A 27,268-nucleotide genomic window follows, 5' to 3' on the forward strand; every position below is an offset into this window, starting at 1 on the left:
GATTCCTAAGAAAGGTAGACTCACAGATGCCACCAGTGATGCAAAGAATGTATTGAATGTAACTGATGGAAGAGTATGTACATTAAAAAAAATATTTTCACTAAATATTTTTTTGTTTTTTGAATTGAAAAATGCTTTATTTTAAAGAATGCTTGTCTGTATTTATCATTCTCTAGGAATGAACCTGTGATGAAAGTCAGGACCTGATATGAAAAAGGTCTCCAGGGAGAGGTACCAGACAGGCAATGAGAAATATACTTCAGGGAGAGTAAAATGACACTTATTGAGAGGAAACGAGATAAAGGAAATGTAGCAAATATTTGTGTAACTAAAAATCACTATCAAATGTGGGAAAGGAAAAAACAGGAAAGCCATATAACAGTGGTAAACCTAATGATGGTTGTTAGGAAGTTTGACAGGGTAGTACAACATAAAGTATGACGTGTTTGTAATCTAAGAGAAAAGGGCCCCAAAATGCTATTGTAAATAATAATTTAGGCTTTTCATTTCTAGTCACATACCATTTTCTAGTAGGGCTGTGGCATATACCGGTGAAATTATAAAAAAATCACTCAGATTGTAGTGGTTAGTGGTTCAATGTGGACATAAAAGGGAAAAGGGGGAAAGCTTTCCAGCTTATCATCACTTGCAGTTGATGTCCAGTATGGATACACACCTTTTGATAATTCTGAGTCAAACCCAGGATTTAACCAGAAGGTCCTGTAGGATTTAATCTGCAGCAAAAGTGCTTGTTTCTGATACTGACCCATTATTTCAACTCTGACTACCCTACCTTACTGCAGTCCTAGCTGTAACTGAGATAGGAGAGCAGATGAGAAAGAAGAGTGAGGGAGGAGAGTATGTCAAAACCCAGAGCTTTATTTTCATGTCCCATTTAGCAGTAAAAGAATGGGAGGGCAAAGGAGTCTGTACTCATGGTGCTGTCTTGAAAAAGATCATTTCAGCTTTCATGTGGAGATTTCCAATGTCCCCAGAGCTCCACAGAATATCTCCACTGTAATTCAAAACCTGTTTCACCCTTGCTGCTCCACTTGCCCACAGATGATTTCAAAGCTTAACAGTTAGATGTGGTACACAGTCTGTGCTCCTATGATATCCTACATGACAATAGAAAATGGGGTTAAATGCAATGTCCCTTGATAATTTATGGGTTTATGAAGTGAAAAGGAATTTAAAAGAATACCAGTATAGTATTTATTTAATTTATCTACACTGTGACATGTCAGTCAGTGATGATAGACACTGACTGACAGTGCTTGTGCTGGCAAAAGAAAAGGAAACTAATAGCCATTAGCACAGTGTCAAAGTAATAGAGCAGCACTCACTCATTTTGAGAAACAGCTTTGCCTCAGCATGAAATTGTTAATGGCTTAGGACAGAACCTGGTATGACAAACTAGGTACTGGTCTGGGGCAAGTGCACCGCAATTTATCTTGGTGCTGACTCTTTCTCTCTAGCAAACACAGTGCCTGATCTGTATATTTTGACAAGGGTAAGTGTTGAGTATGTTGGCATTTTTCTGATTCTGTCAGCAGTTTCATTGGTTTAGGTGTGATTAGCACAAAACTTCCACAGGTTAGTCTTCACAACATTTATTTTATGACACCTAGTAAGAAATATTAAGCTGTCAATGCAATATTTTTCCCAGTGTAAGAAATGTTTGCAAATCTTAAAAAACCAAAAACATAACAGTGTTTCCACTATGATGGATTTCTTTGTTTTTAGAAAGAGATTGTCCCTAGATCAGAGCATAACATATGTGCAGCATCATCACTATTTGCTTCTACTTTTGAAGAGAGAAGGAGAGAAAAATAGAAAAAATGAGATTTTATAGGAATACACATTAATATTATAGAAATTAAAAGCTGAAGAGGGAAAAAAACCTCAAGAGATGCTGGTAAGATTTTAAATAAAAGAACACAAGCACACTTAGAGTAATTAGAGTGTAAAATATTAATCTTCCTGATTTTTGTACAAGTGACTTACTCATAACTATTTATGAGTTTCTTAGCACTCGACTCCCCCGATCTCCCCCCGAAGACTTTGTGTTTTGCTTTTTTCCCTTAGGATGTTGTTACTTCCATCACACCTCCCCCTTTTCCCCCCATTTATGGTACACTCCCTGCTGTCTAATCCTCCCAAAAAATGTCAGCTACTGCTGCTGGACTGATATCCCTCTGAACAGATTAAAGTGATGTGTGTTCCTCCAGGGCTCCCCAAATGCGAGTGGTGTGCTTGCATGTGTGCTAAGCATGGCTTTTTGATAGTACCAGCAATGAGTAGAGCACTGTTTCATGTGCTAAGTGTTACATATAGCACAAGGCACAACAGTGATAATGTTGATAAGAACTTAGGAAAAAAGGCCTTGATTATAAGATAATGAGTTAACTTGGTATTTGCTATAGTACTATCCTGTGCTCCACTTTTTCAGAGAGCATTTAGAGTTTCACCAGGGGAAATTCAGCAAAGACATAAAAGAAACAAAAGGGGTACTGTTGTAGTACTGTCTGGAAGTTGTGTTAGATGCCTGTCTTGATGGAGAAGAATAAACTACTTTAGAAGAAGAGGCAGCAAAAAGAAATTAGCACTGAACCCTGAGAGGGTAAATAATGATGGAGGCATATGCCTACTGGGAGAAATTGGTTCTTACTGTGTACTGCAGGTAGAAAAGGTGTATGACGCTGTCAGCATAGAGCTTCACCCCTATTTGCACCATTCCACAGTTTGAGACACAAGAAACGTGGAAGGGATAAAACACTGAGCAGCTCTCCTTGGCATTTTTGGCTAATTCTCTTAGATCCCTGCCCAGGAGTCAGGCTTATAAAACTTCCGCTGGCTGTTTTTCCTAAATGTAGCAGCATTTTACTAACCTGGTTGGTGCATTTCTGAAGGTTTAGGAGATTGGGTGAAGAAGATAAGAAGTAAGGGCTGAGGTGGGAACTACTTGTAGTTATCACAATCTAGGACCTTGAACATCAAATTGAAAACATGTGAATGGGAGAGAAATTTCAGTCACATTCAGCCTGTAACTCCTCATTGTACTGGTAAGCAAGAGACTATCACGTTCTCCACAGATTAAAAGATCTTTACCCCAGCTCTGGCATCTGGCGCACATCTGGCAGGTTTAAGGAGAGTGGAGATGGGAACACTGTGTACACTTTAGGCACTTAATATGAAAATCCCTTTGTCCTCCAGCATTGTAGATTAGTGGGTATTGGGAAAACCTGTATTTTTAGGTCATCTTTGTAGCCCAATAAAACTCCTAGCCCAATACACCAAATTTGGATTGACTGTGTGAGAGGAAAAACATGAGGTGCAGTGGAAAAAGTGGTCTCTCTGAAAGGCTGGAAATGGGGACATCAGAACTTGTTCATCAGCTCCCCAGAATATGCAGAAATCCAGAGTTTTTGCTAAGCAAAAGGCCTCAATAGCTTGTTATGCGTAGGTGAGTATTATGGATGCCTGAACGGAAAAGTGTCCAAAGGCATTCTCTTCTGTGTAGGGAAACAGCGTTTTAGCAGTTTTCAAACTAAGATGGAAACCAGTTTTAAGACAAGTTAGTGATCTTCCTGCACTGCTCTGAATCTACTCTGCGAAGTGAGATAGTGCAAAAAGTGCAGAGAAAAGAGACAACCAGATGCCAGCTGAGTATAACACTGTTCTCCTAAGAAAAGCACTTTGCAGTGTGTGCGGTGTGTTCATTATTCTGTGAAGTAAAAAAGGCTCTAAGACCTTAAACTGTGGCTTATTCTATGAAATAGGTGTAATTTGAATTAAGAGGACAGAAAATGGAAGAAACAGAAACCCTCACCTGTAGTACCGAAGGAGAAAGTTTCTACCTGTCTTTTGTAACTTGTAAAAGCAGTGCTCCTCTGTTCATTGGGGGGAGAGAGGTGAATCCAGGAACACTGTCCTTCCATTTTCCTCTCTACCTGTGCAGGCAACTAGAATAGATTTAGCTACTACTCTCCTGGGGAAGATAAAAAGTGTTTAAACAGCAGGAAAAATTATATTTATCCATCACTTAAGAAGGCAGCAGAGCAAATGGGAGCCAGTCCGTCTGGACTTTGCCTTTAAACTGCCAGGTTTAAACTCCTGAAATGGAGACTGGTGTGAGACAAGAGTAAAATGGTACAGCCCAATAACTGGGCTCAGAGAAACCCTTAGAGAAGAGCAGAGAGCTGCATTTTGGGGAGCCTGACAAACAGACTTGGTTATACAGACTCTTTCTTGGAGCTCAAGCCAGCTATCAGGTTTTCACCAGGAACTGTTCTCTTTGTTATATGAAAAACAGGGGATTTTTAAAGCTTTTTGTTGATATACAATTGCCTGTTTTATGGACTCCTTGCCATTGCTGCACCCAGAGGTTTAGAAATTTATTAGAGGAGAAGGCAAACATTGAAGAATTATTTTTAAACCTGCCAGACACTAGGAAGAAATGAACCATACCAATGGAAGTTATTTAATTTATGTTTTAAAAAGTCACACAAACATAGTGGGTAGTGAGGGGAAGACATCTGTTCACCCTCAGAATATAATAGAAGAACCTACATCCAAAACAGTCTAATGGAAAGTGTTCCTAATCTGACTGTTTGTGGGAATTGCATGCCAGGAGTCTTTCACCCAAAACATTGGCTGAAATTAATTGCATATTTTTTAACACAAACTGTAAATTCATTGATAAAAGCTTCTAGGAAAATCTAATACTCATCTGCATATTTTTGAACTTATTTGGAACTTGGAACTCATAAAATGTTCTTTGACGGAATTGGTTTTGGTGATAGACATGTTGGATATCTGTTGAATATGTTTTGCTTCTTTTGTACTTGTAAGCAATTGATGAAATGCAGCCACTTGAGAAAGAAAATGAAACCCAATCTGAGATTCATTCAGACAGCAGGAGTTCTCTTCTCCACAGGTGCTTATTACTATGTTGCACATAACCATAATAGCTGAGCCCCATCAGTTGTGACTTCCAAATAAATTCTGTAATTTGTCGTTCCCCCTGTTCTGTGCTTACTCCAACAGGCATGTTTTTTGTGCAGTTGTATCTTGTTGCTTGTTTTATTTGCACACATTTTCTGTGTATGCATCTCTGAACACATTATGTTCCCTCCTTGGGGAAGTAAGCACACACAAATTCAGAGACAGAATCAGATTCAGAGAGGGAGAGGCATTCTCCCTCTATTCTCTGTCCCATCCCTCTCAGCTGTGTTTTGTTAGGGGAAACAGGGTTGGATGGGGAGGAAGGGGCAATGTTTGCAATGACTGGGTGGTTTGACCTTCTTCTTAGAAGTAGCTCCTGCACCAGAGGCTGTCGCAGTTTGAATGTCCTGAAAGTAAAGCCTGAGATTTTCAAATTTGGGGTGCCTTGAGGTTCCTGAATTTCAGTGCAACAATCTTTCTCAGTGTGTTAGTATTGATGCCTGTGTTAATCATCCCACTCAGGGGGATCGTCCACCTGAAGTTACATCCAAGTAACATTTTCTCAGTTTTGCTGACAGTATATCTGTGCCTACTTTTCACTTCAGCTAATTTTCCTCTAACTAGGAAGGCTTACTTACCCACCAGAGTTATGCAGCACTTCGCTTTCATATGAAACCCATGTTTTGCTTCCAAGGAAAGAGAGTGGAGAGGAGCCTTTTGGCTTCAAATGACAAGTCCAGTTGACAGTCCCTTTTGCCATTTGACTTCTGAAAGAATAGCCTTTGGCAGGGTGGTGCGCGAGAACCTTAATTTGTTACAGCTGTCAGAGATGTGCATTGCTTTCTTTTCTGTTCTGCCTGCTTTCCTGCGGAAATGAGGTTTTTTCTGTCATGCTCTCTCTCTGACAGGCTGTCCAACCCTATCCTATTTACTTTTTTAATCAATTGGCCAATTTTAGTCATATTTAGCACTGAGGCAGATGCCTTAATGATATTGAGTTCTGTAATGCCACTGTAATGAATACTGGCAGCCAGATAGAGGAGAGAGATGTAATTAATGCCTGTTCTGATGAAAACATTTCAATGTGAGCTCAGCTTTTTCTAGGTATCAGGCTTTATTAGCTCTGCTGTGAACAAAACTGCCTGGGTTTATATTGTAAGCATTATTGCAGCACTTTAATTGGTGGCTTTGTCTCTGTGATTTATCTTGCTATCATGCATCAGAGCCCTAATGAGGGTTCAAAATGCCACCGAGCATGACAATGTTGAGTGTGTGGGCTGATACTACCAAGCATCAGCGTTACTAAGTCTTGGAGATAACAGAACTCCATAAAGACAAAAATCTCATCTTTCATCGCTCCCCCTGACCCTGACTCCTTAGCTGTTCGTGTTTTATGGAGGGCCATCTGCTGCCTGGGGTCTCCATCCTGAAGCAAAGGTTGCAGCATCCTGGGCTGCCAAACACTTTTCCATGCCAGAAATCCTCCTTGAATCATACAACCCTCACCTTCACCAGCTTTTGTCCTAGGAGCTGGGGTTCCTGCCTGACCTTTTGTGCAGAAACAGTGCTGTGTCTCATCCCATTGTTACAGAACAGCATGCCTGCTGTGGATGGAGGAGCAATGTGGAGACTGTTCACTTCCTCCCTTGTTCCACTAGAAAGATTATCCATGGCAGGAGGGAGTAATGGAGATTAGGACAAACTAGTCTAGCCATCCCATTGAATCACTGGGATAGTTCCGTCAGTTTACCCAAGGAAGCCAGTTTGATATGCGTAATTCAGATATTTCCTCTCTTACATGATAATCTCTTACCTTTTGCATCTTGCACATTCTGTAAAAATGTGGCAGAACAAGCATGTTTTGCCATCTGGACAGAAAAAAATCATAAAGATTATTTACTTGAAATTGCAAAAAATATATGTTTGAGCACCTAGTCGGATTTAGTCAAACCCTTGTACAGGGTGTGAACAGCAGAAACTCACATTGTTTTCAAATTTTAAATTTATTAAAAGGCATATATTGGAAATATGCTTAAATGGGTTGTATGTGCAAGTTCAAAAATTATATGGTTTAGAACACTGCTTTACTTGTCTTTTAGATGTGAGGTTTAGAATTGACCTGTCAGATTTTCATAAAACAGGCTGGTTTTATTTTGAGTTATGAATCTGAGGCAGAAGCGGGAAATAAGGTGATATATAGCCCAGTAATGTGATTATTTTTAAAATTCCAGGCTTGGCTCACAATGATGTTCATAGATGATCTTGGTTGAGTTCCTGAATAAGTATGCAATAAGTGTATTCTTTTATTCATGTAGCAAGATATTTAAACATTCATTTAAGTCAGCTTGTCATGAGTAAACACTCCTCCAATTTAGTCTGCTTTGTGGTACCTCTAAATTTTATTTAGACTTTTGTGTTACTCTAGTCATATAAGTGGTTTTTATCAGCAATTGGAAATAGTAAGGTACTCACCACTAATTCTGATAGAGAGAATGAATGCAAGTATATGCACACTGTGTTTAAAGCTTTTAATTTACTTGTTTGTCATTGATTCTAATTTTTTCTTCTCATAGGGTATGTCCTAGTTGTACATGCCAGAAATTGTGTGATGAGTTTGCAGACCTGTCTACCTTCACAACTCTTCCTTCTGCATGCTTTTTTATTACACCTGTCATGGAATATATTGCCTAATTTGTAAATATCAAAAGCACTGTAAAATGGGAGATAGCAATTTACTTAATACCATGCATACACAATTTATGTCAGTTTTTTAAATAAATGAACTCTTCTGTTGGAATACAGGAAACTTTATGCAGAGTGCCTGCAAACACTTTCACAGTTAGCAGTCATCTTAATATTGGTCCTAACTAGTAGAGCACCCAAATCTATCTGAAATTAAGGATACCATTAATGTTGCTTGACAAATTAGAGATATTATGAATAATAGGACCTTATGGGTCAGAACAGCATAAACTTTTTGTTTTCAAAACTGTTGGTCAGAAGGATTTTTTCCTTACTGTGTGCCAGTCTTTTTGACTCCCATTAACTGATTTATGATTTGTAAAGGGTTCTGAGAGTAGCCCTGAATTTTCACATGGTCTCTATATCTTAGCACAACTGGAGTGCCTGGAACAGCAACCTGGATTTTCTTTGGATTGTCTCTCTGGAACTGAGTAAACTTTGCTCTGGCTTGTGACTCAGGGAGAGAGTTTAAGTGGGTTGGCCATGGGCGGCTTAAGGAAACATAGGAATTTTTTCTTTCCAATTCTAAATTTAGAATATGCATTTCTCATATTCATGTCACATCTGCAGAAGTTATGTGAAGAGTATAACATGAATATGTGGAAAGAGGATGAAGATTTCCCATTGAAATTTTGTTTATGTTTTTGTTCTTTTCCTTTTCATTCCAGTGAAATGAAGCAGAAGTTGGATGAAGAGGGTAACAAGTGCAGCATCCTTTCCAAGCAGCAGAAGTTCAATGATCACTGCTGCATTCGCTGCTGTTCCCCTTTCACATTTCTTATCAACAGCAAGCGGCAGTGCCAAGACTGCAAGTACAACATCTGCAAGAGCTGCAGCACTTACCAGAAGAAGGAGAAGGCTTGGATTTGCAGTGTCTGTCAGCAAGCAAGGTAAAAGCCTATTGTTTAGCAACTTGTACAAGGCAGCTGTGGCCTGACCTGAGATTTTCCTTGTATTTGTCAGTAGTTAACTCTGGTGGGATGGGACATGAAGTACCTGTTTATGGAGAGGTTGATTTATTCCTGATGTGTCTGGTTTTTGTAATTTGTTCTGGGAGTGTTTGGTTACCTGCTGCATTTTCTAGGCTTGTTTAGCTGGACTGATGTATCAGCAAGCAGTAGCTGGGCATAGCTTGTGCAGGACTGGGATGTCCTGAAACACTTGGGTTGCTAATGGAACCTGAGCACAGATGGTGGTAAGACAGTTAATAGTTTGGCAGCTAATCCCCTTGATGGGTCAGAAATGGAAGGAATAATATTTGTGAATAGATCATCCAGCTGTGACTGTGTTTTAGAGTGCTTTTCTAAATGCCAGCCTATTGGTGGGGATGCCTTGAGCTTACTCTGGCAGGTACCCAAAGAAAATAGTGGCGCAACCTTTTATAATTCATAACATCTGCTAAAGAATATGCTGCCAGGCTTCTGTTTGCAGAGGGTATCAGGGATTTACTATCTCACCCTTCTGAGGGTAACATAAAAAGACTGCGCCAGGAAAACAAAGCAAAACACTTAACAGCAGCAGAGGGGTCATTCCTTGGATGTGACTGTGATAGTCCTTGTCTCCGAGTTCCAAAAGCAGCTGTAGCTGTGGTGACATAATCCTGACCAACACTCTTTAACTCAGACAAGAAGGGTGAATGAAGTAACTCAGTTCCTTATGGTTTAATTTTGACCACTGGTGACTAAAGCAGCTGAGCATATGCGACAAGAATGGCTGTTTATTTTTAATCTTTCTCTTTAGTTGAGAAGTCAGGATGAAGACAAGAGACAGGTCCCTTTGTGATGCTTTATGATACTCCTGTGCTCACCAAAGCCATACTATTCCCTCTTGTTTCCCATTAACACCCACTTGAAATCATGGAATCAGTAGGTTGGAAGAAACCTTCAAGGTCATCGAGTCCAACCCATGCCCTAATACCTCAACTAAACCATGGCACCAAGTGCTGCATTCAGTCTTTTTGTAAACACATCCAGGGATGATGACTCCACCATCCCCATGACAGATAATTCCAGTACTTTATCACTCTTTCTGTAAAAAACCTTTTCCTAATATCCAACCTATATTTCCCTTGGCGCAGCTTAAGGCTATGTCCTCTCGTTCTGTCAGCTGCTGCCTGGTGAAAGAGACAAAACCCCACCTGACTACAACCACCTTTCAGGAGTTGTAGAGAGTGATAAGGTCACTTCTGAGTCTCCTTCTCTCCAGGCTGAACAACCCCAGCTCCCTCAGCCATTCCACAGGGCTTGTGTTCCAAGCCCCTCACCAGCCTTGTTGCCATCCTCTGGATGTGCTCAAGCGTCTCAACGTCCTTGCAAAACTGAGGGGCCAGAAATGGACACAGCACTCAAGGTGCAGCTTCACCAGTGCCAAGTACAGGGGAAAGATGACCTCCCTGCTATGGCTGGCCACACTATTCCGGATACAGGCCAGGATGCTATAAGCTTTCCTACAAGATCTGTTAATTAAGTTTGTGCCCTTTGACACAGGTCCTTAAAATCATAGAGATCCCAGACAATGCCAGTTTCCAAACATCAGTCTTTAAAGGTGAAGGTATTTGTGATCTTTGGGGCACCAAAGAACTTTGTTCTCTGCTTTTTGCCCTGGAAAACCTAGAGAAACCCCATTTTCCCTGGTGAGGAGGCAGATGAATGACAGAAGGATCTTTTCCAGCAACACAGAGAGCCAGTGCTTGTTTCTGCCTTAGCCATTCAACCATTTCATATTACACCTCTATTCCATTTATCCTGTGTTCACCTGTATGGGCAGCAGCACACCAGGCAGGTTTGTGGATGCTGATGAACTGCACTTAAAATACCTTTTGCTGAATCCACAGAAAATGTCTCAGAAGAATTTAATTTCAGAAGAAAAATCTGTAGCTATATCATAAAAATGCTATTTCTGACCCTTGAAGTCAGGGCTTTGCCTGTAACTCAGTTATAAACATTTTCTTTATTTATGAGACCTGAGACACAGCTTGAGTTATTTTTCAGTGAATACATTAACTAACACTGTTGCTAATCATTTTATGTTCTGCTTTATTGGACTGTGCTACTTACATATCCATGTAGGTAGATCAGGGGCTAGTATGACTCAGACTGCTGATGTATTTTGATTTGGTGGGGGCTTTTTTTTGTGTTTGGGGTGGAGGGGGGAGGGGCGGTCGTATAACTTCTTGGGGTTTAACTCTCAGTCAGTATTTCTTCCAGGGTAAAGCACAACAGTCTTTTTGAGTTCCTCTCATCTTCTCAGTGACTTACTCCTCAGGTGGACTGTGTTCTCATGCCTCCCCCCAGCTCCTCTGCTTGTGTCTTTTAGGTTTGATAAGACAGCACAGGTAGTGGAGGTGGTTCTTGGTTTAGCTGTTACTTGCTTGCATATCTTACAGTACAATAGAAAGTGAACACTAGTGGGATAGAAATATCTGAAGACCGTGTTCTACACTCAAAAAAAGCTGACATGATGAATTAGTCTTTCAAGGCTTGACCCCAGCAGAGATAAGTGTTCTGTTGATCTTCATCTTCCAAGACAGACGTCTACATTAGCATTGAGCAGAGAGCAAAATTTCATGTCACCATTTGAAACATAGAACATTTGTAGAAAATCAGTCCAAAAAGTTAGTCTCTGCTTCTTCCAAAAGCAGAAAACTCATCAATAAGCCAGTGAAAGCTTTGGTGTTTGAATTCCTTTAAAGCACATCTTCTGTTGCCATACATATTTTAAAAGTTAGAAAGTGGGCTTCGTATGGAATCTCAGGCTCAAAAATGTCTTTACAGCAATGTCTGAATTAATCTTGTGAAGAACAGGAAAACCTTCCTTAAATTTCCCAATTTCCCAGATTTACCAGACATTCTGCCAATGCTTTTTGATTTAGATTTGTCTCTGACTACTGTTATTAATGTTCTCAGAGGCTTCACCTCTCATGTGTATCTTTTTAGTCTGGAAGTACTCTTTGATAAAATTGTAAAATGCTAATTTCAAGGTTTTGATTTCTGTGCAGTGCAGTTCCGATTCTTGCAAAGCCTTGTACAATGTCTCCTTGTTAGACACCTGTCAGACAATGTTATTTAGGCAACTTGCTGAGGTCTCTACTTTTTAAGTCCTCTTGGCTAAGAAGATTCCAGGCACAGTTTCTTTGCCCTCTGGATTAATGCTTTTGATGGTAGACACAGAGGTTCTTTGCTCATTTAGTAGAAATAAGGCATGCCTTTTATGTGTCTAAGACCACTTTTCCATTCTTCAAGGAGCCATATCCCAGAGCACCCTGCTTCTGGTATTCTGCTTTCCAGTTCAACACTTGTACTGATAAAAATATATTTTTTTTAAAAAAGCATAATCCATTAAAATGCATATTTTTGCAGGTTTTTTAAACTAATCATGTTTTACTCCTGAACTGATTAATATGAGTATATAGAGTCCAATCCAAAATAAGGTATACAAACATCTGGCTGTCACCTCAGCCTTTCATGACTATCATGCATGAATTACCCTGCATTCTTGGTTCACTTCTCGTTTCACCATCTGTATGTCAAAAGATTTCTGTCTCTGTTATGAGTGGGAGCATGGACACCTAATCTTTCATGCCTTCATATCCATCTGTCCTATGATTTTCTCACTTGTTCTCAAACTTCCTGCTCAGGTGGTGAGAGTTCATCACTTAGTGGACTCCTGCTTTGCTTTCTTGAGTGAGGCCATAGGTGAGAGGGTCTGCAGGAAGTCATTCTTCTGCTTTATAAGAGCTGGTTTGTTGGTGGTGGTGATTTGCTAGTAACAATTATTAAGAGACAGAGACCCAGACACTGGTCCTTTTCTCTTTGATGTCATTAACTAGTGAAAAGCACCATCATGGTGCACATACTCAGATTTCCTGCAGTCAAAGTAGTGTTTTGGGTGGCTCAAACTGGGTCTCAAAGTCATCACACTGGTTGCTTGCAGCACAGATTTATTTGAATGTTTAAGAGAACTACTCTTTTTTTTAAGCAAACTTTGGTTTTTGTACACCCAATATTACTGCTATTTTTAAAAGGAAGAAAGCAAGGGTATAGCAATTAGCTTCATCAGCTCTTCAATACAGAGTTATTGTTGAATGTTCCTTATATTTTATTTTGAGTTCTTTGGGGTTCCTTGTTGAATATAACTGGACTGTAGCAATTTTCATCAGGAGCAAATGTAAATTTGATAATTAGTTGTACTACTTAGATATGCATTAGGGTATTTGATGCACGTCAGAGTGAGCTTTGAGAAAATGCAATGAGGTCTAGTCTACCTGCAGTACCCAGTACATTTTTCTGCAACTAGCATCTATTGGGATTTACACTAAAGTGCAAATGGAGCAATGCTTCTGATAAAATGAAAATTGCAACAGAAAATAAAAGTCTAGATTCACTTGGCAGGCAGAACACTCTTCAAATAAAAGAAGAGCTTTGCCAGCCTCAGGAATAGTCTTAAATAAAACCGTTTTATTTCATTTAGGTTTTTTTGGAGGGCTCTGTAAAACAATGTAATGTGTTTTAATGTTAGCAAAACAAAGCATGTATTTGTGGAAACATTAAAGTTGAAGTTAGCTTGTCAAAAGGTACATCTTTTTGCTTAACTGATGCAAGTTTTAGTTTAAAACTTTTACGGTCTCTTCAGAGACAAGAAGGAAAAAAGGCACAAAATTTGACAAAACCTTGATACTGTACTTGAGGAAAAGTAACACTTCTAGTTAATAACTGAACTTTGTATTTGTTTGCCAGTGCATTTGGCTGTAACAAAAACAGTTTCAGGACTTAGTTGTGGAAAACTGAAGAAGATATAATGCTGCTTAGCAATTTTGTTTTGCTTTGAAGCAGGCTCAACCATCTGGTAAAAGGAAGCCGAAATGTATTTTAGGTAGTCTGCCTCAGCCACAGCTTGGAGCTTTGTGTATAGTTTTGTGACAGTTGCTATTTCTGCTCTTTGAGGTCCCTGTCTGACATTAGTGAGAACTTCTACAGAACTTGGAAGCTGTGACATTGTCAAGTCAATGCCAGGAAATGTGTTTTTGCTTCTGAGATGATAGAGTTGTATAGGAACGTTCACTTGCTCTGTGGCATAGCACAGAAGATAAAGTCTTAGTTCTACCATGGGCATGTTGTCTTCATTTGACCCATATGGGTCTTGTTTTGTTTTTTTGAAAGTTCTCTGAATGATCCTATCTTTATTGTACTTAAGGAATTTACTAATTTTAAGTAAATTGCAGTGAAAATTATTTTTCTCAGCTGTATATCCTTGTAGAAATTTATGCAATTCCTTCCAAAAATGCATGCTGCTCTATATAATTTTTTTCTTCCTCCTTGTCCTGCCACTATCTCTCTGTTTTGTATCCTGTCACTTGACCTCCTTGTCCTTACCACGCTTTAGCATCACAGTGGATCATAGACACCACATGCTTTTTCTCACTGTACCTATGAAGAGCTAGGACAAGAGCTTTGATTTTGCACAGGGGCCAAGAACAGTCTTTGGTTTATTCAGTTGTTCCCTAACTGGAGGAGGAGAGAGAGAAATGTGCAAACTGGTTGCTTTGACAGGTTGATCTCTGCTGGGTTTTTTGCTGTACTGATCTGTCTTAATTATTTTGAAGTATGCACTGTGAAGAATTTAGTTTATGCTAGACAGAATTAAGCTGAACTTGAATAACATACAGCAGACTGCAATGCTGCACTTAGCTTTAAGAAAAGTTTCTAAAGATGGAATTGAAGAGGAGAGTAGGAAAGAGAGGTCTATTAAAACAGCTAAATACAAGGGCTGATTAGGCGATCTTTTCTAGTTTTAAGTAGCCTTGGAAGTGAACATGTGCCTGAGGGCGTGGAGGACTAATCAGTGTTTTAGAAACTCTGGATCCCAGTTTGAGCTGTCAAGTGACCTTGGGGAAACTTCCATGTGTCATGTCTTCCCCTGTGCAATGCATTTTATGACCCTGAGCTCTTGGAGGTTAGTGGTTAGGAAGTTAAATGCTCTGGTTGTAAAGTGCTAAATATTATTAATGTACTGTTATTACAGAGGAGTATTGCTGCAGTCAGCATGCCTAAACATTTGTGGTTTTTAGCTGCACAGCAAGGTGAATGTTTGGATTCTTCTGGGGAATGAATGAGAGTAAAATATCATGGCTTTATGTTCAATGTTTATATATAAATGCTTGACTGTGTTTGGCTTCACCTATCTTCAGCAAGTCACGGTAAGAAAGGCTATTAAACATTTTCCCTAGTAGTAATAAATATTACATAAATAGTGTGCAAAAATATTGGGACTGCTAACCTGGGAGGAGCTGGATATGAAAGGATGCAAAACAGTTTTTCCACACAGTAAGCAGCATACAAATTATAGGTTGGACTTACTTAGCCTTTCAGTTTTGCAGAAGCTGAAGGACTCTCAGTGAGGGTGACAAATTAAAAGCTATGAAATTGCACAGGATTCTTTAAGTATGGACACTTAATGTCATGAGGGAACATCATGCCTTACAGTAGCTGAGATGGAAAATATTAAGTATCAAGCACAGCTTATGGAATAACTTCCCTTGTGTCAATTCTGCAACTGGAACTTCATGTGCTGTTCATCATAAAGTGTTAAGAAGCCACGGTGTGGTTAACACTCTAGAGGTAGCTCTAAGCAGAGCAGAGTGCCCTTTCACTCAGACATATCACTGAACATTTTTTTATTATCATTAATGAAAGATTGCTGCCTGGTTTGATGTATGTTTGTTTCAGCATTTGGTGAGTCTTCATGCTTTCTTCTGTTGTATTTGTGCAACCAGCAAAATTTAACAGTTTGCTGTGGTTAACAAAGGGTTTTTTTCTTAGTGAGAAAGTTGGAAAATTTCTGGACTTGGAGCCACTGGCAGTGAATGGCAGTAACAAATGTGTCTTTCCTCTAGCTAGTGCAGTTTGCAGTATTACTCTCCTAAAATATTCTTCTGTTGCCAAAGAAGTTAAAATGAGAATTTAATTTGTTGTTTTAAAAAAGATTGACCACATCAATAAATAAGCCACTCTATGTTCTTATTGTTCAGGCCCACCTTTCACATGAAATAGATGCTGAGGCACTCACTGCTTAAGTGTCTCCAATAAGAATCTGAGATCCTGCATTCACATGTTCCATCCTGCTTCTGCAACTTGAGGGAAAAGGAAGGTGGAAAAAGCAATTGCCCTGTGTCTGAAAAAGATGAGGTTTTACAAACTTGTGTGCTGAATTAAGTATTTGGGCTTCTTGTACTTTTTTTGTAGTAGCATATCTTTTCTGCATCTAGGTGTTTGTGAAGTCTTCTTTCAGATAAGTCCTGCATGAATCTGGTTGGAGAGTTAATTACTCTTCTTATGTCTTTCACTCTCAGCTTTCAAAGTATGACCCTAGATTTGTGGATAATGAAATAAATGGTAATGGCTACCTGTTAGGTATTCTGGAAATGTGTTTCATGCATTTTCCTTTCTTACATCCCACCTGCATCTTTTGCTAGAGCTGTTCAGGTAAACATCTTGTCAATTTTAGCCCAGGAGCTAACAGTCATCTCTTTCATTTATCTTGTTTTCACAAGCAGGATCATGTTACCATAGTAGAAAAGCCATCTCTGTCCTAAAGCCATCTTTGAGTTTCCACCCCCATTCCTTTCAAGTTGTTTTTTCCTTTTTTAAAATTTATTTTTGCAGAAACAGCTTCAAAAAATAAAGATTGAATTTTGACATAGTGCCTAAATAAAAATTGCCTAAAACCAGAACCCTTTTGTTTGCAGAAGTTGTGAACTCCTTGAAAGTGATGTTTGATCATAGCAAAGAAAAGCTTTTGTTTTCAGATTAGTATTGGATTTATAGTGCACTTGGGATTTACTTTGATAAATTGTTTTCATCAGAAAGGTGCTACAGTAAAAATGAAAATTCTTCACAGTAACTGGAAAATAATGAAGGCCAACATAAAAATAATCATACCAAATATGTCTTCCATTCTCCCATTCATACCCCCACATCCTCCACCAAAATATTTGAAACTTATGTGTCTTTCTGGGAATCAGCAAGGTATGGCTTTACAGCTTGACTTTTGTATCTAGATGTTAGAAGCCAACAGGGAGTTGCTAACACTCTTTTGAAGTTTTGTTAGTCCCTTTATTCAAGGGCTGTTCTGTGATGGAGTAGCCAGTGCCTTCCTGAGTGAACACTTGCTTTGGGAAGGAATCATTGTAAGGTAATGAGGTGGGTGCAGCTGCTGGATCTATAATGCTGCCTGTTCTGATCTTTTTGATCTGAAATTTAATAGCTCTAAAGTTTGCTGTTGTAATTCAGCAAGTGACGTCTCTGGGCAGTGTGTGGGAGTCAGGTGCCCATACTGGTTCATTTTTTGTTTCATCTCTGCTTCTGTCTGTTGATGTGAAGACTTGAGGGGTGCTTCTCCAGACCCTGGACTGAAAGAGCTTTCCTTCTCTTCTTATTAAGGCCCCAAGAGATAATTAACATTGAATGAAAATTTGTTCATCTAATTAGGAGATGGTGTTTCCCATGATCATTACACTCTGAGGTTGTTTGTGAGAATAACAGCGTAATGGAGACATCATGGTTTAGATTGTTCACAATTTGCTGATGACAGATTTGCTTTGTGTTCATGGCTTTTCCTGCCTGCCAATGTAGGGGCTTGTATGCCTGGAGTATGGAAACTTGAATAAGTACTTGTGAACCAGAGAAAACCTGTATAAAGAATGGTAGAAATTGCATCAGGAATCACAGTTGTAATCTTGTCTCTGATGTGTTTGCAGGACTTCATAACCTAGGGGGTTTGATGAGTTCTCTGTATTTCAGGTAGTTGCAACTGTCAAAAGCACTTTCAAACTCTGGCAAGATAAAAAGTGAATTAATATCTGTTAGCAGCAAAAACAACATTATGATGACTCTTCCCAGTCCTGCAAACTCACCAGTAGCCAGCCCTGTCTGGGGTGACAGAGCTTCAATCAAACAAGCTTTTGGAGACTGTCCCGAGGGGAAAAGGCTGTAGAGTGCTGTACTGGGAAGTGTGAATGCAGCTCCACTGTGAGCTACCTTTGGAATGACCCAGCCTCCTGTGCTTCAGCATTTTCAGGGGGGAAGTAGTTCTCTTACATGTTCTAAAAATCCCTCATTATAACTGGTGCCTTTCAGTCTTTGGCATTGTGACCTATCACAAAATACCTTCTTGCATCTAGGACCCAAGGGCTGTTGGATGTAGGGCAATTTAAGGCTAATATTTTGGAACATGTCTGTACCAGCATTGCTTCCTGAAACTCCTCTGAGTATAGACCACTCACAGAGAAAACATACTTAAAAAGTGTCTCTGTTAGTCACTTAGTGTGGCAAGAGTGGTTATTTTTCTCATCATGGAAATTATAATTAGAGGTTGAATATTCTTGACAGACATCAGCTCTCAAAGCAATCTTACATAGGGTTTGGGTAGAGAGGGCTGGTTCTGAGACGTGTGAAAGCAGACTTTACTGAGTCCATTCAGTGTGGTACATTTTAATACAGTATTTTCTACTTTTAAAGTATTGCAGCTGCTACCAAAGAAGGTGGTTCTGGCAAGACAAACAGCAACAGATTAGAGTGAAAGAAGATTGACAGGAAAAGTGTAAGGGGGAGGGTGGGGGAAATAGTACAATTGTAGCTTGAAAAATTAGTCATGTAACGTGTCGTTGTAATTCCCAGCTGGCAATTAAACAGCACATATCTGCATAAAGGATTAGTAACACTAGAGGGTAATGTTCAGGATCCTGAACAGCACTTCCAGTATGTAATTTGCAAATGGTTTGATGGATACCTGCCTCATACCCTCCATAAGCTACCACATTCCAGCGCTTAATATAATTTGCAAGCACAGACTTCCAGCTTTATAGGTAGCTGGCTATTAACTTTACAATATGTTGCATTAATAGACTTAAGGAAAAAAAATGGGACAGTCAGCTGGAAAACTTAGACTGTTTAGCCTTCCTCAGGTCAAGGTTCTGTGCCAGCTGCCAGGGCTGTAGTGACTGGGGCTCCAGCAAGCTCCTCTCTGGTAGTAAGAGAGGTCCACGGTGAAACAGAGCAAGTGATTCACAGCAGTTTCTGCAAGGCTTGCAAAGGCAGCAAGTGAGAGCCTGAGAAAAATGCAGAGGTGAATTCAAAACAATGCACATTGAGTTTTCTGTAACGATACCACTTTTGTGATAACTTTTTTTTTTTTTTTTTGTGACAGCTCACTTTTGATAGGATTAATGGATGCCAAGTAAGCTTCTCAAGTGATCAGCATGGCCTAGCTACCATAACAGCATCTAAAGTAATCTGGATCTGAAAAACATTGAGGAAGGAGTTTTGGGACAGAAACCCTCTTTGATCTCAGACAGCCAGGACTTCAGCCTTGCAGGCTTAATCTAAATCTGCTGACTTTCAGAGGGATACAGGGCATTGTGCTAAATGAGCATATATGTCATCTCTGGAAGGCTTGCTACAATTTTGGCAGTGTCCTTTCCACAGCTGTCATTGCTCACATGCACCAGTTACTGATATTAAAACATCATGTGAGAAAACTACTGCCTCAAAATTCTGAAGGTCAGCCTTCCTTCAGATGATCTCTGTCTAAAGGCAGCTGTGTTACACTTTGCATGCCCCAGGTCCTTTCTGGGGAAATATAATAGATGATGATGGTAATTCCTTTATGTTTAAGTGTAGAGTTTCTTGGGAAAGCACCTCCTCTAAGTTCTGCTCAAGTTTCAGGCACAGAACAGCTGATGGGTGCTTCCAGAATGTAAATACAGATCTGCACTGCTTCTGAACTCTCTTATTTTACAAAACAGTGTGTAGCTTAGCCTTTTCATGGGCTTTGTTAGCTCCTATCACACAAAGATTCTGCTTCACTCAGTTCACATGTACTACTCCAGTTATTAAAGGGCACATTGAAAAGTTGCCACTGCAGCATTGCTTAAGCTGAAAAATGTTGTCAGAATTACTTTGTAAAATAAAAAGTGAATGTATGTCTTCTCATTGTTGTAACCAGGCAATGACTTCTGAATTGAGTTGAATCTCATGAGCTGTCTGATATTTGCACAATTTTCATTTAGGTTATGAAGGCATCATTGTGGCTTTCAAAATTATTTGGACACTTCCATTTTCCTGGTTGGTTGCTGATGTATTCTGTGCCTTTCAAATGTCTTTGAATGGTTTATGAAGGGCAGAAGAACTTCAACATAACTTTGATGTATATTTAAAGGTAGAAAATTAATACACAGTTTCTGCTATGGAGGAAAATCAGAATCTTTCAACATCTCTCTACATATCCTATATCACAGATATATATGAGGACTTTGAGATTTTTTTTTACAGTACTTTTTTAGTACAGGAAGGGAGGAAGTATTTTTATTACTCTGTAGGTGACAGAATTCAGGTGAGGAAGTAGAAGGTGGGCCTGGATTCTGCTTCCTGCTCAGAAGGTGCTCACCATCTGGTGTTGATTAGGTCACTCTGGCTTTCCCTATTTTGCTCCATTATGAGAGAAATGCAATCCCTACCTTAATAAAGCTCATGTGAACTTTATATATATATATTTTAGTTTTTGGTGGTTTTTTTTTACTTGCTGTCATACAGACCTGGAGCCTGGAGTTTAAATAAAAACCATGGATGTGACAGGCTCCATATGGGAAATTAGGGTTTTGGAAGGCTCCAGGCTCTGGTAAACTTACTGTGTCTTGAATGATGAACAACATATACACCATCCCCTTAACTAGGTCAGACATTTTAAAACTTTTCTCCTTCTGCAACCTCTGTAAGGATCAATCCAGAGCCTCATCTCATCTATCAGAAGGAGAGTATCTCTAGTCTACTTTTCTCTATTGTCCTTATTGTGTATCCGTGTGTTCTGTGCCTCGCTTTAGCCAGAGTTTGCAGAAAGGCTTTCCAAGGCAGAAGAGCATGTTACTTTGTTTTACACACAAGGTAAACCCGTGTTCAAAAAGGCATCAAGATGGCTCAGATTTTGCTGCCCTGTTTGCTGTAACGTGGGAACACTGGAATGGTGGTGACACAGAGCTGGGTGTTTCTGTCTTCAGATTAAAAAACCCCACACTGTAGACTTTTAAAAGTTGGTTCATACTGCAGTGGTGTGTTTTTTCAATGATCAAGGCAGTGCAATTGAACCTGAGAGACACCTGTGGGAAAAGCAGCCTTTCCTGTCCAAATGATTGTCAAGTGAAATCTGAGGAGAGCTCACTGGAAAATTCCTTAGTGGAGAACACAGCAGATGGGAAATCTTGATCAGAAAAAAACCAAAACATAAAAAGAAAGCCTTGCATTTCGCGAAGGGAAACACCTCCTCCGTAGTAGCTGTCTTTAGCTGCTAGATTTCATGGGTTTAATAATTTTTTTAATAGTGAAGCAAAAATCTAAAAACTGTGCTTCTTCTGGTTATCACATATACATTATCATACATTCTGATTAACAGACTGTTTCAGGCTTGTGTCTAGAGCTGGCTGATTCGGTTGAAATTGGACAGCTGATAAAATAAACTCTAAAAATTGTCCTATATTGAGATTTTTCACAAGTAGCCTGGTCCATTGTGATGGGATTTCTTAAATCATAGCAAATCCTGTTCATGAAATCAGATATGGGTGTACTTACACAAATGGCAACTCCCATTCTTTCTGGGAGAACCAGCAGATGAAGTTTACAAAGATGCACCTGGGGAGCAAGGCCAGGAATGAGAGCTTAATAAGAGTGAGAATTTAGATTCTTTGAGGGAATTAACTTCCTTTCAGCAGGGCTTGTAGGTATAGAGTGAGCTAACTTACATCCTGCGTGTTTCATCCTGTGTGTTTCAACTAGCTTCCATTGTTATAACAGGTCTAAGAGAAAACCAGCATGTAACAAACATGATTCTTGCCCTTCATTAGTAAGGTCTGGATCATTCTTCAGGCGTGCTTTGTGTATCAATGAGGTTGTTATTTAAGCATTATGGATAGAACCTCCCAAATTCTGTTATTTACATTTTGCAAGAAAAAAGAAAGAACTCAGACACTATGCGGTGGGAAAGAATTAGCTTAACCAGAGAATGCTTTGAACTGTGACCATGTATTAGCCAGATTTTCCTTAGCAGTGGGCAGTTTCTGTTAAGGCAAGACAGAAAGCATAACTGCCTTACCATGTTTTTGTGATGGCTTTCTTGTGCTAAAAATGTCTTTTGCCTTTGGTAGCAAAGATTCTGGCAAATCTAAAGAGATCTGGGGTAGGGAACCAGGTGCTAAGTATCTTTATTGCTTCTCTGTGATGTGACTTCTTCTAATTCTGTCAGAACAGCAACATATTGGTTGTTTGGCTCTTTTCCCTTTTTGACATATATGTAAGACAAACAGAAAATCATCTTTTTTCTTCATTTAAAATGACTTGCTCTCACTAGTGCACCATCTTCCTAGGGGAGGTAAAGTGTTCCTTGGTACCAAAAGCCACATAACAAATCCTCAGAGCCCCTGTGCTGGCACAGTGCTGTTTCCAGAGCACAAAGGCTGGCTCCTTTCAGGCACAGATATCACAGGTCTGTTCTGCTTTTAATTCTAGCTGAATAATTGTCTCCAGATGCTTCTATAGATTCATCTCAATCTGAACACTGTCCTCAGAATAAATGCAGCATTTACAGCCTCTGAGAGTCTGCAGAAAGTAAAATGCTTCTACCATTATCGTTACTGTTGGGATTTATTAGACTGCTGGCTTTTATGCCTAATAATTAAAAAATCTGCAGCCTCAGGGGATATTGCTCCAGGTCTGAAATAAATTAATTCAAGCTGACATCAAGATTTAAATAAGCTTTGCTTTTTATTATGACAGGGAGCTGTACCATATCACTTCTTTTTTTTTTTTTTTTTTAATCAAATTGCTAACCTAGTCTGGGTTTGCAATAGATTTTTTTTTTCTAAGAGATAATCAGCTCCTTCTGTGAGGTGAGTTACCTAGCTTTCTACTTTTCCAAAAGAATCAAATTTTTTTGTTATTTTCCTCCAGTTACTCCTGTTTTCATAAGTTTACAGTGAAAGATCACAAATTAGAGCCTTTTGTGGTTTACACAAAGCCTCTGCAAGATGTCATTTGAGGTTCTTTACTTCCTTTGATGCCAAGGATTTAGTTGTGTGTAAAAGTACCATGTTTAAATGGTTTTTCTGTATATTTACAACCTCTTTGGCCTCATTACAAGAAGGACATGAGAAATGTTAATTTAGGATATTTAAAAATCCACAGTGGTGCTGTCAGAGGGAGGAAAAATCACCCTGAAATCAACCTTGCCTTTCAGAGTCAGTGTGCATATATCTAGTGGGATCATACAGTTCTGGTTTAGCTTATATAAATAAATATGAACTATAAATAAATATTCACTAACATCATCTGTGAAATTTACTTGATGTTATTATGTCAATACTGTTTGTGTTTCCATAATTGAAGTTAAAATGAATTAAATATTTGAAGCAGAGCTCCACAAGAGAGATACTTCACAGGAGGTATCCTTCATATTGCTACTAAGATTAAGAAATGCATCTAGGGGGTTGATGTTAATATTCTGAAAGTTGTATAAGTATCTTGATTAATTTTAATTTAATCTAATTTAAAAATAATTTCTCTCCATAATATAGCATAATGACAGAACAGGGCAAGCTGTTCAGACTTCCCATTTCACTGGATCACTGAAGCCTTTTGTTACGTAAGGCAAATTTCCTCTTGCCACATGATTTTTCTGCCAATCTCTATATTGAAAGTTTCTTTTTCAGCAGGGAATTAAGATATAAAGTTTTACTGACAGAAACTCTTAAAATCTCTTTGCTGTCCTAAAATTACTTCCCCTATTGTCTTATGTTCAGCAGGACAGTCTTTAAAATGCACATTACTCACTGATCTCTTAAAGGGAGTAGATCTCAGTGCTTTCTGGGGCAGACAGCAACTTGGAGCTGTCCCTGCTCTGTTCAATATCCACATATTCATCTTGCATTCCCAAATGAACCACAGCTTTCCATGTGCCACAGAACAGTATGAGTGGGAATGAAAAATATTCTGTAAAAATCTTAAGCCTGGGCCTGTGAGCCTTACAGGACTGCAGGCTATGATTGGTAGTGCTTTTAGCTCCTTGTTGTAATTCTGCCTTCCAGGGACATACCTTAATGTAGATGGACCTGTTTGAGATGTAAGTTAACCTTTTGGTTTGGTGAGCTTGGGATGACAAAATTGCAGATTTCTTTTTTTTTAAACTTAAGTTTATTTCTGCAGACACTTGACTGCAGTGCTTGATTGAAATAGGCTTAAAATTTAAACCCAAATGTTGAAATTATAGAAGGGGTAAAAAAAAAGCCTAGATATTTGGAGACAATTTTGGCGGTTCATTTCCCAGTAAAAATACTAGGAATTTCATTTTGTAAATAGTAGGTCAGGTACTGGGAAAACTCAGAGCAAATGAACACGCAAGTGAATGAATGCAAAAAAAAAAAAAAAAAAGTAATGTGCTCTGCAGAGAAATTCCTTTCTTTATGATTCAGTGCTTACACCAGATACCTGCTATTTAAAGCTTCAGCCATTTTCCCAGAGGCCTTCTATTTGTCACTGGTCTTTGATTATATTTCCTTGGTAACATTTCACTTTTCTGATTTCTCATTCTCTAGCTTTACCTTGAAATACAAGAGCTGATTATTACTGAGAAAATATACAATTCAGGTCAATCTTAGTGCTTCATTATATTTGTCAGCTAATACAGTATATTTACTCTTTGCATCAGTAGTGATCTAGTTGTCTTTCTTTGCTCTTAATGTTTCTTAAAAACATTTTTAATATTCTGTAGAATTTTGAGGGCTGCAAAAAGAAAATCACTGGGATTGTTTAAACACAACAAATGCTCTAAGTATCTTAGAGACATAAAGGTGTTTAAAGAGCATTTTAAGGTGCAGTGGTGAGCACATGAGAGATATGCCTTGCAACAATTAAGAAAGAGGAGTGTGAAAGGATAACTCAAACATATGCACTGTAATTCTTTTCAGTCTGTGATTTCTCACTGATTTGCCCACGGGACATCTGACTTACTGTGGTCCCAGTGCAGAAGAGAAAAAAGGACTATGTATAGGTTAAAGCTGTTGTGTGTTTCATTTGTTTCAGAAGCTGAGAGTAATGTGGTCAATAAGCCAAAAATTGCCCTGGAGGCACAGCTTGTATTTCTTTACAGGAATCTTCACAGCTTCTGTAGTCCTCTTGGAAAGAAAAGACTAAACCAAAAGGAGTCTTCCTCGTGTGCTATTATATGAGATCTCTGTGCATCTTTAGCAATGTCTGCCTGTTTCTGCTAACCTTGCAGGTCTTGGGCACTGGAGGCCAGAGGAGCAGCAGGTGGTTGTTACACTTTGAGAGGCAGCCTGAGAGTAAAATGTGGTGCTTTGTCAAGTTGTTTCTTAGAGATCTGTCAACAGCAGATGACTCAGGCTCTGCTCCTGCCTTTGCAAGGGTGTGTGCTTTAGTGAGCATTTATTTTTACATAGAGTGTGTTGGCAAAGTCACACCATGCTGCAAAGTCTCTGTAAACTTCACTGTGGTTTCTCAAAATCACATAGTTTTGCCGAGGTTTCTTTTTTTGTTTTCAGGGAGCGAAAATGCAGAAACTTTCTGGTACCTTTCAGAAGTTGTCCTCCAACACATGCAAGAGCAAAGCATCTCAAGGAAAAAAATCAGAATATTAATGTTTCCAAATATATGAAAAGTGTGTTTTTAGCCTCATCATTAGAAATTGCAGAACAACATTAATATTTTTTCTAAATATTTGATGTTAGGCAAATTCCCAGCACAACACAATTCAGAGAGTTGAAGTTTATCAAAGTAATGAAGAACAGATGGAGATGTCAGGTAATCTTAAGAGAGTAACAGTTAATTATAAGCCAGTTTACAATATACTTCAGACCTTACCTGCCTACCTCCTGACAACCTGTAACACTTCCTACCACTGATGAGTATTTTCCTTTCTACTGTGTGTTTTCATTGGTAATGCCAATTATCCGATTATTGTACCTCTTTTGTGCTTAGAAGCTAATTGCATTTATATATTTATCTTTCTCTACACTTTAGTAGATGGTTTCAGCAAGGGAGCCACCATGTAAGGGTGTCACGCTGCCTTGGAGCCATATTGCTTTCTGTTCTAATTCTGCTTCTTTTTGGAATGTGTTTTCATTTGCTGGAAAAGCATTAAGACACCAGCAGGTCCTGGCATGCAGCAGAAAGCAAGAGTCTTGTTTCCATTTCAAGTACATTTTTTTTTCCTAATTTCTATTCTCATAGGAGGGATCAGGGATTTATTTGGGGTTGTAAGATGTGCTCTGTGAGGCAATAAAACCCGGTCCACTCATTTGGCTGCAGCCTAATGAAAATCTTGGAGTACATTGCTGTAGTGGAGCCATCCATGTGCTGTGGTTAAGAACATCCATCGAGGCTTTGGTAGATCAGTTTGTTTTGCATCTTGTTCATAGATTGTTTTGCATATTGCCACATTTCAGGCTTTTCTGGGCAGAAATTATCTCCTTATACTTTTTTCCTCTGTTGTCAGGCATGGCGGGGCCTTAATATGGATGGACTTTCTGCAGAAATCCTGTGTGATATTGAATGGCAAATTCTAGTACTGTTTTCCTTCTGGAAGATAGCTTGCTCTCATCCTCACAGCAGGCTGTGGAAATTTCCTCTAAAGCCTGAAAATCAATTTATAACCTTAATTAACACTGAGCTGGGAGTTGTTCCATCATGGATTATTTGATCATTTGAGTGTGGCTTCTCTTTTCTTTGCAAGCCAGGCTGAACTCAAGATCCTTTTACCGCTCCTGATGATCAATTAAGTGTTAACCACGAAAGGGAAACTTTAGTAGTGGGAGGGATTTGCCTGTTTTGAATTTAAAGGTGACATTGGAAACAGTAGACCATATTGAAATTTTACTGTGAAATCTTAATCCATATTTCTCCTCTCTTGCTGGCAGATTGGGTTTGTGCCTAGAGTAACTGAACTTTTCTTTTGCTAGAAACTAATGTTCCAACAGAGTGCTGCACATCCAGAAGTCCTAAGGAACTTTATTTTGCCATAACCAAATATGCCCATTCCTGTACTAATTCTTCTTACAAACTAGCCACAGTAGTCTGCTTTCTAGTGTGAGAAACACAAAATTGAGTTTGGATTTGTTTTGTGGTGTGGATCTTACTTGCTTTCTTTGGTTACACAATAGTATTGACCTCAAATTGAAAATTTTAGCTATACTGAAGTAAAATCCATGTGTCCATCCACACTTAAGAATATGATGGACTTAGAGCGTAGAGGAGGGAAACTACAACTTCAGTTTTCTTACTTTACTATTGCTTTGTGTTTTGGAATTCATCTGTTTTGGAAAACTTCATTTTTTACCTTTGCCATCTTACTAGGGATTTTAATGTTTGGAGTTTCTTTTCTCCAGGAAATTATACAACATAAATTTCCCAAGCTTGATCTTTTGGGTTTTTTTTCTTTTCACTCTACTTTGACAGTGTTGTGTTTTGAAGTGTTGCCATGCTGTGCAGATTACAAGAGGAAGCCAGAATTGCCATAGCCAGAGGTT

General features: G+C 39.0%; 1 protein-coding gene across 1 annotated transcript in view; it reads left to right on the forward strand.

Annotated features, from left to right (window-relative positions):
* Nucleotides 1–27,268, forward strand: part of MYRIP (myosin VIIA and Rab interacting protein) — a 207,946-nt gene that overhangs the window by 84,076 nt on the left and 96,602 nt on the right. The window contains exon 3 of the mRNA XM_030234365.2: nucleotides 8,358–8,579. Within this exon, the coding sequence (XP_030090225.1) occupies nucleotides 8,358–8,579 (222 nt within the window). The remainder of the gene's footprint in view (nucleotides 1–8,357; nucleotides 8,580–27,268) is intronic.

Source organism: Serinus canaria, chromosome 2 (genome assembly GCF_022539315.1).
Source record: "Serinus canaria isolate serCan28SL12 chromosome 2, serCan2020, whole genome shotgun sequence".
In the NCBI taxonomy this organism is placed as follows: Eukaryota; Metazoa; Chordata; class Aves; order Passeriformes; family Fringillidae; genus Serinus; species Serinus canaria.